Raw genomic sequence first — 13,538 nt, forward strand, 5'->3', positions numbered from 1 at the left:
AAATTGATAAATTCAGTTCTAAGCAGAATTCTCATAGGTATGCTTCAGAACCTGTATATTTTTTAACCTGCAAATTTACATTGAAATCTATTAATATGTTTGAAACTTGTGTCTTTTGCTCATTCTTAAGATGAATGTCAAGCAAGAACAGAGATTTTGGATATATGAGACCAATATCTGAGAATGTGGTACCTAAATCTGGCTCAATGTATGGAAATTTTTTGAATTGCTCATAAAACCTGTGAAACTGAAAAGTGGAAGTTCTCATTTTCATGAATTGTAGTACTTCATGGTACTGATGAACACTAAAAAAAATGAGAACTGGCGTGTTTGTGAAAAAAATCAATGAAAAAGAATTGCAGCAAGAGAATGTGAACATACATTTTCAAATCTAGGACATCATTTTAATCACAAAATTATCTTTCTAGTTAATTATAAAGGAGCAAAATATTTTGAACCGTTCCTCTACACATGAGCATTTTAGTATTCCGTCAAAAATCACATGTGAAAAATAGCACCTCCAAGTCCATAGTCAGTGGACTGTTATCTTGGGCCAAAAATTTTTTTGTATAGAAATGAAAAAATATTTATCTCTCACTTCATCCTGAAGTTTGACATATGTTAAATTCAATAACATCTGAGACTTTGAAGGTAATTTCTTCTTTGGCTGCATGAATGGACAGAACTAGGCATTATTATTTTTAGAAAATGAGTTTTTTATTTAATGGTCCTAAAATCTTTAATTTCTTCACTCTCACATGCCTGCTTATCTAATGAGTAAGGTTGCTCATATCACAGCTTACCTCTAAATTTAGGGGTTGACCAACCATCTGCATACAGTGAATTCATTAAGTCACTTAAGGCCTATTCTTTAGCCATGCTAGCCAACCTCGCAATATTCAAATTTTTTAAATGTTAATCATGGATAGGGCCCCTTCATTTAAGAAATTTTCAGCACAATTTCTAGTTTTACGGGATTTTTTTGGTTTGATAATGGCTTATTCCATGATTTGGAAAGATTTTTGATAATTTTGCTGCTGTATGAATTTCAAAACACAATGAAGTGTTGTTTATACCAATTCCACAATACAAGTTGGAACCCAGGATTAAAACACTGAATTCTCCACCAAAGACGATTCTCTTAATAGATTGTGCTACACTAAAAACTGAATGCAAAAATCAAACTGAATTGGTAGCAATTAAATTAAAATATGAAAGAGCCATGTAGTTGGGCCAGTGCATCACTTGAAAAAACTGAAAACTATGCATTAAGAGGCTTTAGTTACGTACAGTTAGGGGAGTGTGGTAACAAAGTGCTTGTTTGCTGATCAAGAGCTGTCAGTTTCAAATCTCAGGTGAAGCCTTCAGGCACCCCAAATCAAAATCTTCGAAGGGTATAAGTTTTCCCAGAGAAAGGAGCTGGTCCCCCAACCCTGAATATGTGATATTAACCCACCTGTGGCTCAGTCTGGGAGAGCCCTAACCTTACCAACATAGGCGGATCCAGGGGGGGGGGCACGGGGGCACGTGCCCCCCCCAGACCCTTAAAAATATGATAGATTTTTAACACGGTCCCATTATAATTTCGTTTGTTTTGTATAACAAGGTATCCTTGTGCCCCCCCCTGAACAAAATCCTGGATACGGCCTTGCTTGTGCCCCTCCCAGAAAGAAATCCTGGATCCGCCCCTGCTTACCAATGCAAACCAACCTTCAGGTTTAGTCACTGAGGGAGTGATATTTTCCCTATCTCCATTTGGTGACAGCAAAGGTAACATTAACGGGCTAAAATTTTGTTTGTGAACTTCGATGGCCTCCAGTAGTAAAGTACATGGAATTGATTTTTTTAACTGAAAACTTATCATGCCTATGAAGAACAGAAAAGAATATACTTAGAGTAGGAATTTTTTATTTTTTGACCTATGTTTTTATGCTAATGAGGTATGGTCCTCCACGTTCATTGGGAGCACATTTAGATCATTAAAATTTTAATTTTATTTGTGCTAAAAGTATTAGTTAGAGATGGTTGGATCCAGGATTTTTTCGGACGCAGATTCGGAACGGATCCTTGATTTTCGGAGCCGGATCTTTCGGATTGGATATTTTTGGATCCAAATGTATTTTCAAATTCCTGCTATTGAACGAAGTAATTATTCAAGTTTATTCTGGGTACATGCAATCAAAGGAATGCTCTTTAGATTTTCATACACATTTTAATATTTTTATAAATTATCAATAATTTTTATAGCCTTTCAAGTTGATTTTTAAAAACATCTTTACATGCTCAGGACCTAAACTGCTACACTTGGGTTTGGAAATGAAAATAGGAAAAATCTTTGGATAAACCACTGACCCGTAGTGTAGTGAGAGGGGGAAGTTCGGGGGGTCCGGACCCCCTGAAATATAAAAACACAATTGCTTTCCTTCATAAAAAGAATCAAATATTGAAAAATCATGAATTTACAATAGATTTCTTTGAAACATGAAGTTTTTTTCAATTATCAAGGGTGTAAAAATTAGTTTGAAACCCTTTACTTTGTACCCTGTTGTTTAAAAATTTTCCCCCCTGGTTTTGGACCCCCCCTAACAAAATTCCTGGCTTCCCCACTGCCATCGACTGAATTTAAATTTTCCTCACGCACGTTTCCCCCGAATTTCGTCACTTTCTCATCACATACCCGACTTGTGTTTCACCCGAAAATGCTTCAGTATGGTGAGGTGGATTTAGTGCTTCCTCGTGATAATTTCACGCCACAGTGCACGCACATGGCATACATTGGTTCTCCTTATCTCAATAAAAATTTTTCTACACAATGAAAGGCATTTTTATCAGTATATCATCAAATTAATTTGCAACTATGCAATTAGCATCACAATTAACAGTATTTAAAACAGCATTAACGTCACTTGCGACGAGGTGCTCAACCGCTCAGCAAGAGGAAGGGGTGGGCAGCATAAGTGTGTAAAGGAAAGGTGAAGGGGAAGGAGCGCATTCCCTCCGTATTTCAAGCAACGAGGCTACAAATGAGGGAGTCAAAGACGTACAAGTCAAATCTTGCTTCAGTGACATCGTTGCCTTCAAAGCGAAACCGGGTGAGCTACATGATATATGCAGTTGGCGTTTCCAATCCGTCTCTACTTGTTTGAGGAGTTAATGCTGCGCTTGTTTCTTTGAAAATTGTGCTGTTTGGACATTGCTGCATATTAGCATAGTCTATTTGTAAATAGAAAACTTAGTGGCAATCAATTAGAGCTGAAAAATAAACAGCTATGTTGTCAGGAATGCTTCACATTTGATCTAATTCTTTTTTAAATTTCGTGCATCTCATCTAATTGTCAAAGCTATCGAGACATTTTTGGGCACAGACAGTCACTCACCTAGCAATTGTTGTCTAGAAACAGAGAATTGAAGCAGGTAGGCCAAAAAAGATCAGTTGATGAGATGGGGTAGGGATGAAACACGCTTCAATTGTTCTCGTGTAATTTGATATTTTCCTTAGAATACAATGATTTATGGTCTGTGTGATTTCGGAAACAAGGCGGAGGCACGGTGGACTGGTGGACGGCCAAGGGTGGTTTTCTGAAATCTGAGACGTAATTACTTTTGACAAGGTTATTATCCTACGACACTGAGATTCTCCCAATGATTATTCAATATCTTGGGAAGAGTCACACTATTTGCCAGTCGTATTTTGCCTTTTCTATTTTCCACAGCTGAAATTCTGCTGCGTAACCTCTGAAAGAGCTTTTAAACAAAATGGTTCATGAGTAGGACAAGAATTGCATGCGATGGCGCATTCAAAGAGAGAATCAGAACTCTTTCCACACCTATGGGGTGTTGCATTCACTGAAGCTATTAAATAAAATTTCGGATCCAGATCCGACGTCTGCTGTGACTTTGGATCCGATTTTTCCAATCAAGGGCAATATCTGTGGATATTTGGATCCGATCCCGCCATCCCTAGTATTAGTTAATGATTATATGTATCACCTTTATCGCTAACTGGATCTTTATAGTGATTTATGGGCCTTTTTAAAATTTCTAGTAAAGTTTTTAAGTACCACATTCTAGGAACCCTAATCACAGGCCAAGCACCATTTATAATGCTTTTGCTACAGGCCAAACTGATTATGATGTGAAGGTAGTGTATTTATAGTCTGACCAATATTTTTTGCGAATTGTAAATTTGATAACTATGCTATGTATGTTGTGTGAATTAAGGATGCCTGCTTATATTGCTTAGGAATCCTCATCCAGCCTATCTTTCTGTGTTACGTGTGTACATAGTTCTTTAGAAAATTTCGGTCCAAAAATACTGTATAGAAATGAAAAGGAAGAAACTTAAGTGCTTAATTTTTGGAAAATCTAACTAAAAGGAACTGAAATTTAATTTTTGGTATAGAAGTTGCTTCCTTAGCTTGAATCCATTCCTTTTCAGAAGAGTCTGAACTAGATAAGTTTCTTGGGAATTTACTTTAATCCATATTATGTTTTTTATAATTTTCTGATATAACCATCCTTCCAAAAGTGCAATTTGACTCCTTCGTGATCACAAATGTTTTAATTTTTCCATTTTTGTTTAAGTTGTGACAGGACATGGTCTCTTTATATTTTGGTTGCTTGTACGTATATGGAATTCTAACCAGCCTGATCCTATTGTATTTCTTTTTGTTGATAGGTATTTGTTCCCGTATTATCCAATGTAAATAACCACAAAGGATGGCCAGCAGTTGTGTCTGAAGATGTGAGGAAGCATGTACATCACCTCTCCTCTCTTGTATATCAGGTAATAGTAAATTATAATACAATTTTTATTTGCACCTGGATGATCGTTTGGCCCTTTCTATCAAATAAATTTTCCTTTTCAGGTCAGGGGTCAAATGCAGGGCCAGACACTTCTACCCATGCCAGTGGGTATTAATAGGGTTGAGGAAGCTGAGAAATTATTGATACAGAGGTAAATTATATGTATTGCTATTAAAATGGCTTACAACCATGGTGAAATAATTTGGTAGCTCAAGTATTTTTTGTAAATTATCTTTAAAAAATAAATCCTGTAGAACAATGCTCATTGCCCAGGCGTAATGGTTTGCTTGAAGCGTTGTGAAGAGAATGTGTGTTTCTGCTTCTCAATTTTTTTGGGCCAATTTGATTTTTGGGTAATGTTTCATTACTCTCTTGTGCTATGTGACACCATGAGAGATGACTCAGTTACTTTCTTTCTCGTAGCTTATGTTGAATGCCAGAGAACCTCGTAAACTTACATTGATAAAAAGGATAGAGTAGTTACCATTTGTTAGGAGTTATTCAGTGGACTGGCATTATTGCATAATGACTGAGACCTAAAAATCGGAAAATCAATATAAATAACTTTGTAATGTTTTATTTGCTATACATTGTACAAAAAATCTGCCTTATGTACTTGTCTGTTCACTCTTGAATTGGATTATTTATGTTATGGAATTTCCTCGGACGTGAATGTATGACTTACGATTGAATAATGCACCATAATATTTAAACGAGAACATTCGCTTATTCATAAGAATTTAGGAATGTGGTTAGTGCTACTGGAGGTCAGAATTTTCCCTAAGATGGATACAGCAAATTGCCATAGTAAAATACTTCATGGAACTTATGCCAAACAAAATGTCATATGAGTGAAGGTTGACTAGGGAATGAAGATGGTGAGCAGTTGAGTGATGTAAATTTATACTTGCGAGAGAGTTACACAACTTGATTGACAGCTTGCAAACATGTTGGTGGGCTTGAATTGTCCACTTTAATGGTAAGTAAGCAAAGAGATATTTTACTGTCAAGGGAGAAAGAAATTCAGCAAATAAATAAGTTATTATTTTATGATGCATTTTTGTTACTCTGATGCATTAAGATCCTCTTTCAGAAAAGTCTGTAATTTTGATTACTGTACTTTGTTTCTCACTATCACCCCTTCAATTTTTACAAAATGAAAATCAAAATATTGGTTAACTTTATTGCTAAACTGAAAGCTCTGTTGGATCTGGAAGCTATGTAGCTCTTTCAATTGAACTGAAGTATATTTTTTATGTTGAAATTCCTATCCGAGCTACATAATTCCCAAAGTAATTATTTAAAGCCCTTTCTTAAATGATAAATGCATCTTCCATGTCCTGAAAATTATTTAAATCACACCAAAATGGCATAAATGTACTGAGAGTAACTCAAAATACTCGGCATGAAAGTCTGGGGGTTACTGGTGTCTCTCTCTCTCTGTCTAAAGTACATTCTTTCTTGAAAGGAAAAACTGGAAATCTCTGGGAATATTCTAAATTTTATGCTGTTGAACTTATAAGTTCGTTACATGTAGTAGAACCTCACTCAAAAAACTTTTAGAGAGCGTAATTAATGCTTATTTTCGTATAAATGATAAGAAGCTATTGTCATATCAGATCCATCTTTCGTAAATTTGATTTCCAAAAGAAAAGTTCTTATGAACTTCATTATTACGAACCTCCGGCGTTTTAGTCTTGTGAACTTCATAATAACAAGAGTATTGTATTTCCTTTACATGCTGATGGAATGTTACAAAATATCTTTGACATCTGCGCTAGTATTGCAGAAGACTATGAGCAGCTGAAAAAAAGCTTGATTAATGTTAGAGGATTTCTTCAATATATAACCAATTATAACTCAAGATAATACATATTATATGCTACCTTTTAATGCATTTTTCATATTGAAAATGTGCCATTATTGCTGTGGCCTTGCATGCTGTTGAATATCCAGCCCTAAGGAGAGAGAGACTTTATTGCACTGAGGCATGTTTTACATGGCACCGGTAAAGGTCAAACATGGGAGGAATCAAGTAGTGAAAGTGAGGGCAAAAGGGAAATGGAAGTAGAGAAAAAGGGAGTAGAGATTGCATGAGTCACAGCCAGGCACTTACCTGCGCAGAAAGATTGCTGTAGTATATGGAGCATTTAGAATACAAGTGAAATGACATTGTGTCACTAAAAGATCCGTGGTTGGGTGACAAAATCTCTCAATGAGTCCTTGAAGCAATCTATAATAACTGACTATGTGCACAAATAGTAATTTATTGTTTGATTTACTTAAATTATGAGCATAATAAGAAATAAAGGTCAAAGTTTGGTTCATCTGTGTTTTGTTATCATTCATGCTGCCTCTCCCCATCATTAGCCTGAATAAGTGGGATTTAAGTGTAATGCCACACGCATTTCAAATGCTAAACATCAAGGTGAAACAGCTGGGAAATATAAATGGCTTGGCAAATTAAATATGAATCACGGCTGGGAAAATTACAGGTCGAGGAGTATTTGAAATACAAAATATCTTTGGTTTAAGTATTTGAAAAACAAACTACAAAATTGTATTTTAAATACCTTTTAAAATCTAAAATACATTAGTGCAGAAACTAAGAAATCTAAAAAATATAGCCTACCTTGGCACGTTATAGATAGTTTCCAGCATGAAGAAAATAATTATAATGAATACAAAGTAATCTCTGGAGCATAATGTTACAGGAGTGTTATCAGAACTACTTCAAAAGTATTTTACTTATGTAATTTTTATTTTAGAATGGGGAAATAAAAAAAATCTTTTTTTGGGATTCAAGATTCATTCAGGTCCTGTATTTGAAATACATATTACAAATGTATTTCAAATGTATATTTTAAAATACTTGTATTTTACATACTGCTCACCACTGATATGAATTCACCATGAGGTAGTGAAAACAATTAAAAAAACTTTTTTAAATGCTTTTTGAAGAGCATAAGCAAAAAAAAATAAGTGTATGCCTGCGTTAAATGTTTGAGGTCTCCATAATTAAAGAAACCTGAGAGATTCAAATATATCCAGTAAATGCCACCCCGGAAGCAGTGGCGGCTGGTGGTAATTTATCTAGGGTGTGCATTAGAGCAGATATAGGATGATTTAATTATATTATGTTAATACTAATCCATGAGCATCATATTTCATCGCAATAGAATACATTGCAAGCAAAACATATCACTGGTATATTCTACCCTTAAAATTGCACGAACAGAAATAATTTTAGCATGCATGAAAATAATTATTCTAAACACACCTTTACAACTGACGGTATGTGAAATTCATTCTCCTTTCCTTACACCCTATGAGGAAGTGGTGTAGAAAACGGCCATACAGATGACTCTGTAGACGGACTAGGATCCTGGGCGCAGATAGTGTAGGTGGCGCCTACACCACTACACTACCTGCGAGTCACTCACCAAAACTATGCGCGTGCGCACTCGCATCGTTTTGAGTCTGCTCCCATCACCCATTTGAACAGTGCATACCCCCCCGCTTACTTCGTCCCGCCAGAGCACGCACAAGCGATCGCATAAACCGAATATGCGACCGGCGCGATGCCACGGGATCGCACACTTGTAGAGCGGTGAATTCGAAAAGGTTATAGCTGTAGCGTTCGGAGCTTCATGTTTCTTGCATATGTAGACAGGATTTTTATCCTTCTCGTTGCAAAGGAATAGTTTTCTTTTATAATTCATTCATCTTTGGGTGTGCACTTGCTAACATGCGTATACGCACGCGCCGCCACTGCCCGGAAGTATAAAACTATAGATCTACATGCTGCATTGTTGATGCTTGAAGGGTTGAAATGCATGAAGTCTTATAATCGTCTGGTTCATAAAATTGTATTGTTGTGAATGACATAGTGAGAGGTGATACATGAGCTTTTATCTTGTGCATTTTTCAGTGAGGGAGAAGAATTAGACATAAGTCTCAAAAGCTCATTGGAAGGGAGTGTCATTAAGTGGTGCTCTCAAATAAATGAAATATTGAAAGAAGATTCAGCGAGTGCCTTTGATAATGGTGCCAACCCATTTCCTACAAAAGGTTAGTAAATTTTTGTTACATAAATTTAGTTTTAAGTAACACTGATCTGTGTTACGAGCTGCTCAAAAATATTATCTGGGTTATTCTACCCAACAAGTGTTTGTCCCTTGGGGTCTCAGATTTTGATGATACCTTACATAACCATTGTTTCATGAGTAAACTTAAAAGTTATGTCTTACGAGATGGTTGTCTAATCCAAACCTTTTGTGCAATTCTCACATTAGATTTGTCAAAAATATATTGTTAATAGTTTACATAATCAACATTGTCTGTGTTGATGGTCAATAATGGAAACCATTGGTAGTATTACTGCAGCTTGTATTATTTACCATCTAAGTGTATTTCTAATGAGGAGCTGGTATGCTGCAGGGAAGAAAAAAATAACAGTTAAAATATTTAAAAAAATCCATTTTTAAGTTTCCACTAAATATTTTTGAAATAGTAATGTATAGATATGACTAGATTATAAAATAAAATTTTTGGCTTATTCTGATATGCTGAGAAAGAGTATTGCAGAAAAGTTAATTAAAATTTTATAATTTTAATAATATGGAAGATTTATTTACAAATTTATTTTTTCACACAGTCATAGCTTTAAAATAAGCCATAATTCATGGCTGTCCCAAAACTTTGTGAGGAACTCGGAGGAATTAAATGATTCAAGGCGTTTTTTCAGGCAAAGATGTAAAAAAATTAAAATATGCATAAAGATTTAAAAAAAAAATTTGCACATCTGTCTCTGGGTGTAGAGTTTGAGGTGAATGCACAGACATTTTTATCAAAATATGGAATCCTACTGGATAAATGTTTGTTGAATTGAGGTGGAATGAATCTCCCTTGTGGGCTGAGGGTGAACTTCCTTTATCAGACTTCAGCTAATCAAAAAATGTCGTTTTCTCGTCGATTCTATGTGGGATTTATGTTATTACATTATTTTCACGTATTTCTAATGAATCTCGCCTGATGGTGCAGTGATCATACGTGAGGCAGCCACCACCTGCTGGTCATCATGGTGTAAGGATAGGTGTATCTCCAAAAATCCGGAAATTCATCTCCCATTTATCCCCAAATAGAGCATGGATTCTTCAAACTATCTCTCTTTCCAAATAGGTTTTGCCATAGCATATACCTATGTATATTACCTCGTCATTAGGGATATGGCTAAATCTGTGCTAGTGGGGAAGGAATATCACTGTTCATTCCACTCTTACTTACTTACTTCCTTGGCACTACAGCCCGGTATGGGCTTTGGCCTCCCTCAAGACGCCTGTCCATTCTCTCCTGTTCTGCACTTTCTCCCACCATCTGACAATCCTCATAGCCTTCATGTCTTCTTCCACATCCTGCATCCATCTTTTCCTCGGTCTTCCTCTTTTTCTCTTTCCATCCATATTTCCATGTAGAATCTTCTTAGGCATCCTTTCTTCACTCATTCTTTTTACATGACCTAGCCAAGCTAGCCGTTGGATCTTCACAAACCTCACTATGTCTTCGCCTCGGATAATATTCTATTTCCTTGTTTGTTCTTATCCTCCAAGTTACCCCATCTGTCACGGGACCATATATCTTTCGCAAAACCTTCCGTTCATTCCACTCGGATATGAATAATTCATGATTACGCTAAATCATAAAAGCATAAGAGAAAAAATGTTTGCTGTATACAACTGGGTAAACACTCTCCAAAATGCAAAGTAAATCCCCACTGTCTTTGAAGGGCAGCACACGTGGGGAAAGAATATAACGATGTCCCAGGAATGTTTTTGGATCCAGTGGCACAGCAAGGGGGGATTTTGGGGGATAAAACCCCCCCCCCCACCCAGAGCTCAGAGAAATTTTTAAGTTTTAATCCATTTTACTTAATTGGATGGATATTACTAATAGAATTATTTAGGGTTTATAAATTATCCCTCAGAAAGCCGTAAAACTCCCCATTTTGCACAATTTATTTTTAAATTCCGCAATTTATTAATCTTGCACCTACCGCTTATCCTGGTGGGTATTCCATACCCCCACACCCCCTGGTATTTGTTGCACCTAAACCCCCACAGCCTCAATTCCCAGCTGCGCTCCTGGCTATGCATACACGTAACATATGTATATGCCTTAAAGTGTGTTGTCTGGGAAGTAAGCAGTAAAAACATTCAGCCTCTGGTAAATCTTACAAAAATAATGTAGAAGTGTTAAAATATATTGAAGTGGATGTTGATATGACTAAGGCCTTTTATCTCTTTTTCTAGAGCTTAGTTTTTGGGATAGCAGGGTTAAGAATCTGGAATGCATTTACCAGCAACTAATTGACCCCCGGGTGAAGAAGATGGCATCAATACTGGAAATATCAGATAGTACCTACTATCGTAGCTTTAGGCTACTGTTTCAAAATGTTGTAGCAGGTAAAGTATGTGATTAAATGTGTGGTGGAAGGATAATTCTTGACACCTTGAATTTATATTGTAGTATTGATATTGTAACCCGTCCGTCCGGGTTTCGTGGGGGTGGGGGAGGATTCTTTGGAGGGTTCGCCCAAGGTGAGCGGGTCGTGGTTCGGGGAAAAGGGAAGGTGGGGGAAACGGAAATGGAAGAGTGGGTTTGGGGTGAGCAGGGGGGGAAAAACCCAGAATAGCAGGTTCTCGGCTATTCTTCAGTAGGGGAGGGGGGGGGGGTTTTCGGCAAAGTCGGTGGAGGGCGGGGTTGGCGGGTTACATCATCTTCAACTTGCCATTTGCAGGTGTTCTTGTTTCACAGTGGGGTGGGGTAAACTTGCTGCGAATCACGTACACATCGGAAATTTATGTTCTTCCTAGGCGGAAGAATCGTGGGAGGGGGAGGGAATGGAAAAATACAGCACCGGGTCATTCACGCTTCACTTCCCTTTCACGCGCACACATTCACACAAAATGGTATAAGCACTCACTCGTACAAAATTACGTAAGCCTTCCCTACCTCGTAAACTCCAATTTAAACACCCATGAACCGAGCCAAACGGCAACAGTTACAATATGCTTAGTATGATAATATGATTACAGGAACTCAATTTATCTTTTGCATCACTAACCCCATGAAAGGCCTGGGATATCTGAAATACTGATGATTAGGGTAGTTTCCTTCATCAAAGAAAACGAAAGGCATTGATTGCGATTCATTACCCACCATTAGTGTATTCATAATACAGTGTGTCCTCGTTTAACGTCGTCCTGTTTAACGTTGTTTCACGATAACGTTGTCCAAAAATTGAAACCCTTCATCATTTAACGTCGTTATTGCTTCGCGATAACGTTGTTCAAATAAATGCGCGACGAAAAAAAAAGAATGGCGAATAGGACGCAAGCGCATATGATGTATATATATATATATATATATATATGTATATAAGGGCCTTGTGATGTACAGTAAATATTGCTATATTAATGCGATTGATAATTTTCGTTCGACAGAAAAGGTTGGCGTGGGTAGCGTATGTTAAATATGCATCTGAGTGAGTAATTATCGCCTCATTTACCCATTATCCGTATATTTTTCTGGTGCCAACCGAAAAAAATGTCCACGAAGAAGAGTGGCTATCCTGGTGATTCTTCAGACGTGAAGAAAAAACGGCGATATTAGAACAAAAACTTGGTATTATTAAAATAATTGAACAAGGTGCAACTGCTGGTGAGATCGGTCGAGTTTTAGGTTTGCAGGTCGAATTTTTACAATTAAAATTTCTTCTGTTACTGAAAATATCGATGTTTCGCCATTAAAATACTTTCTTTTTAGTTTTTATATTTCATTTAATAATGCCCTCTTCCCAACCTTTTCGTTATGAAAATTCGTTTCGAATGAACCGTTATCATGCTGAAGTGAATAATCGGTAATGAATGTTTCTCGCGATTTCCGCCGGGTTAAAGAATTCATATCATCACGAAAATTGACTCGCCCTTCATCCTCGTGCTTCCGAGTGTCGGATTCAGATTTTTTTCATTTTGGCCTGATTCAGGTGTCTCCCGATTGGTCACGAAGTCTGCTTAAAGTTACGGCTCCGATAATTGGCCTCCTTGGATTCTCGCCCGGGAAATTCTGGATTCTTTACGAAGAAATGGATTGTTAGGAACCAATTTTAATTTTTTACATTGTTTCTTATGGGAAATGCTGCATCGTTTAACGTTGTTTCGCTTAACGTCGAGTTTTTCAGGAACGAATCAACAACGTTAAACGAGGACTCACTGTATACAAATTATTTGGTTTTAGAAATCCCAGTTTCGATAAATCTTAGTGGTCAATTTTAACCTCATTTGAAAAATGCCAGATTGGCGGCCATGCGATGCCACTGTACATTTAAACAGGTAGTTTAAACAGGTTTAGATTACACACTCATGGCCGCCCCTCTCACTCGCAGTGTCAGCAGACATGTAAGTGAAAGAGTTACTCTCAATTATTCCCAATTAAATTACTCCCTACTCATCCTGAAACTTATATTATTTCACAAAACAAATCACAAATTTCACAAATGGATATTAATGCTTTTACGATGCTTACACTTACAAGATAAATCAAAGGCTCAAGTAAGCAAATGATCACATTGACTCCAAAACATTGTAACAATTCTCATTAATGATGTGAGGAAGCAATGAGAAATATGTAATGGTGAACAGTGGTGTTAGTCGTACGAGTCATTTCTCCCGATT

At 36.8% G+C, this 13,538-nt stretch overlaps 1 protein-coding gene across 1 annotated transcript in view; it reads left to right on the forward strand.

Annotated features, from left to right (window-relative positions):
• The window catches only part of LOC124159740 (dynein beta chain, ciliary-like), a 255,329-nt gene that overhangs the window by 8,617 nt on the left and 233,174 nt on the right, over window positions 1–13,538 (forward strand). The window contains exons 3-6 of the mRNA XM_046535651.1: window positions 4,679–4,786; window positions 4,869–4,957; window positions 8,738–8,877; window positions 11,115–11,267. Coding sequence (XP_046391607.1) covers window positions 4,679–4,786; window positions 4,869–4,957; window positions 8,738–8,877; window positions 11,115–11,267 — 490 coding nt within the window. The remainder of the gene's footprint in view (window positions 1–4,678; window positions 4,787–4,868; window positions 4,958–8,737; window positions 8,878–11,114; window positions 11,268–13,538) is intronic.

Source organism: Ischnura elegans, chromosome 5 (genome assembly GCF_921293095.1).
Source record: "Ischnura elegans chromosome 5, ioIscEleg1.1, whole genome shotgun sequence".
In the NCBI taxonomy this organism is placed as follows: domain Eukaryota; kingdom Metazoa; phylum Arthropoda; class Insecta; order Odonata; family Coenagrionidae; genus Ischnura; species Ischnura elegans.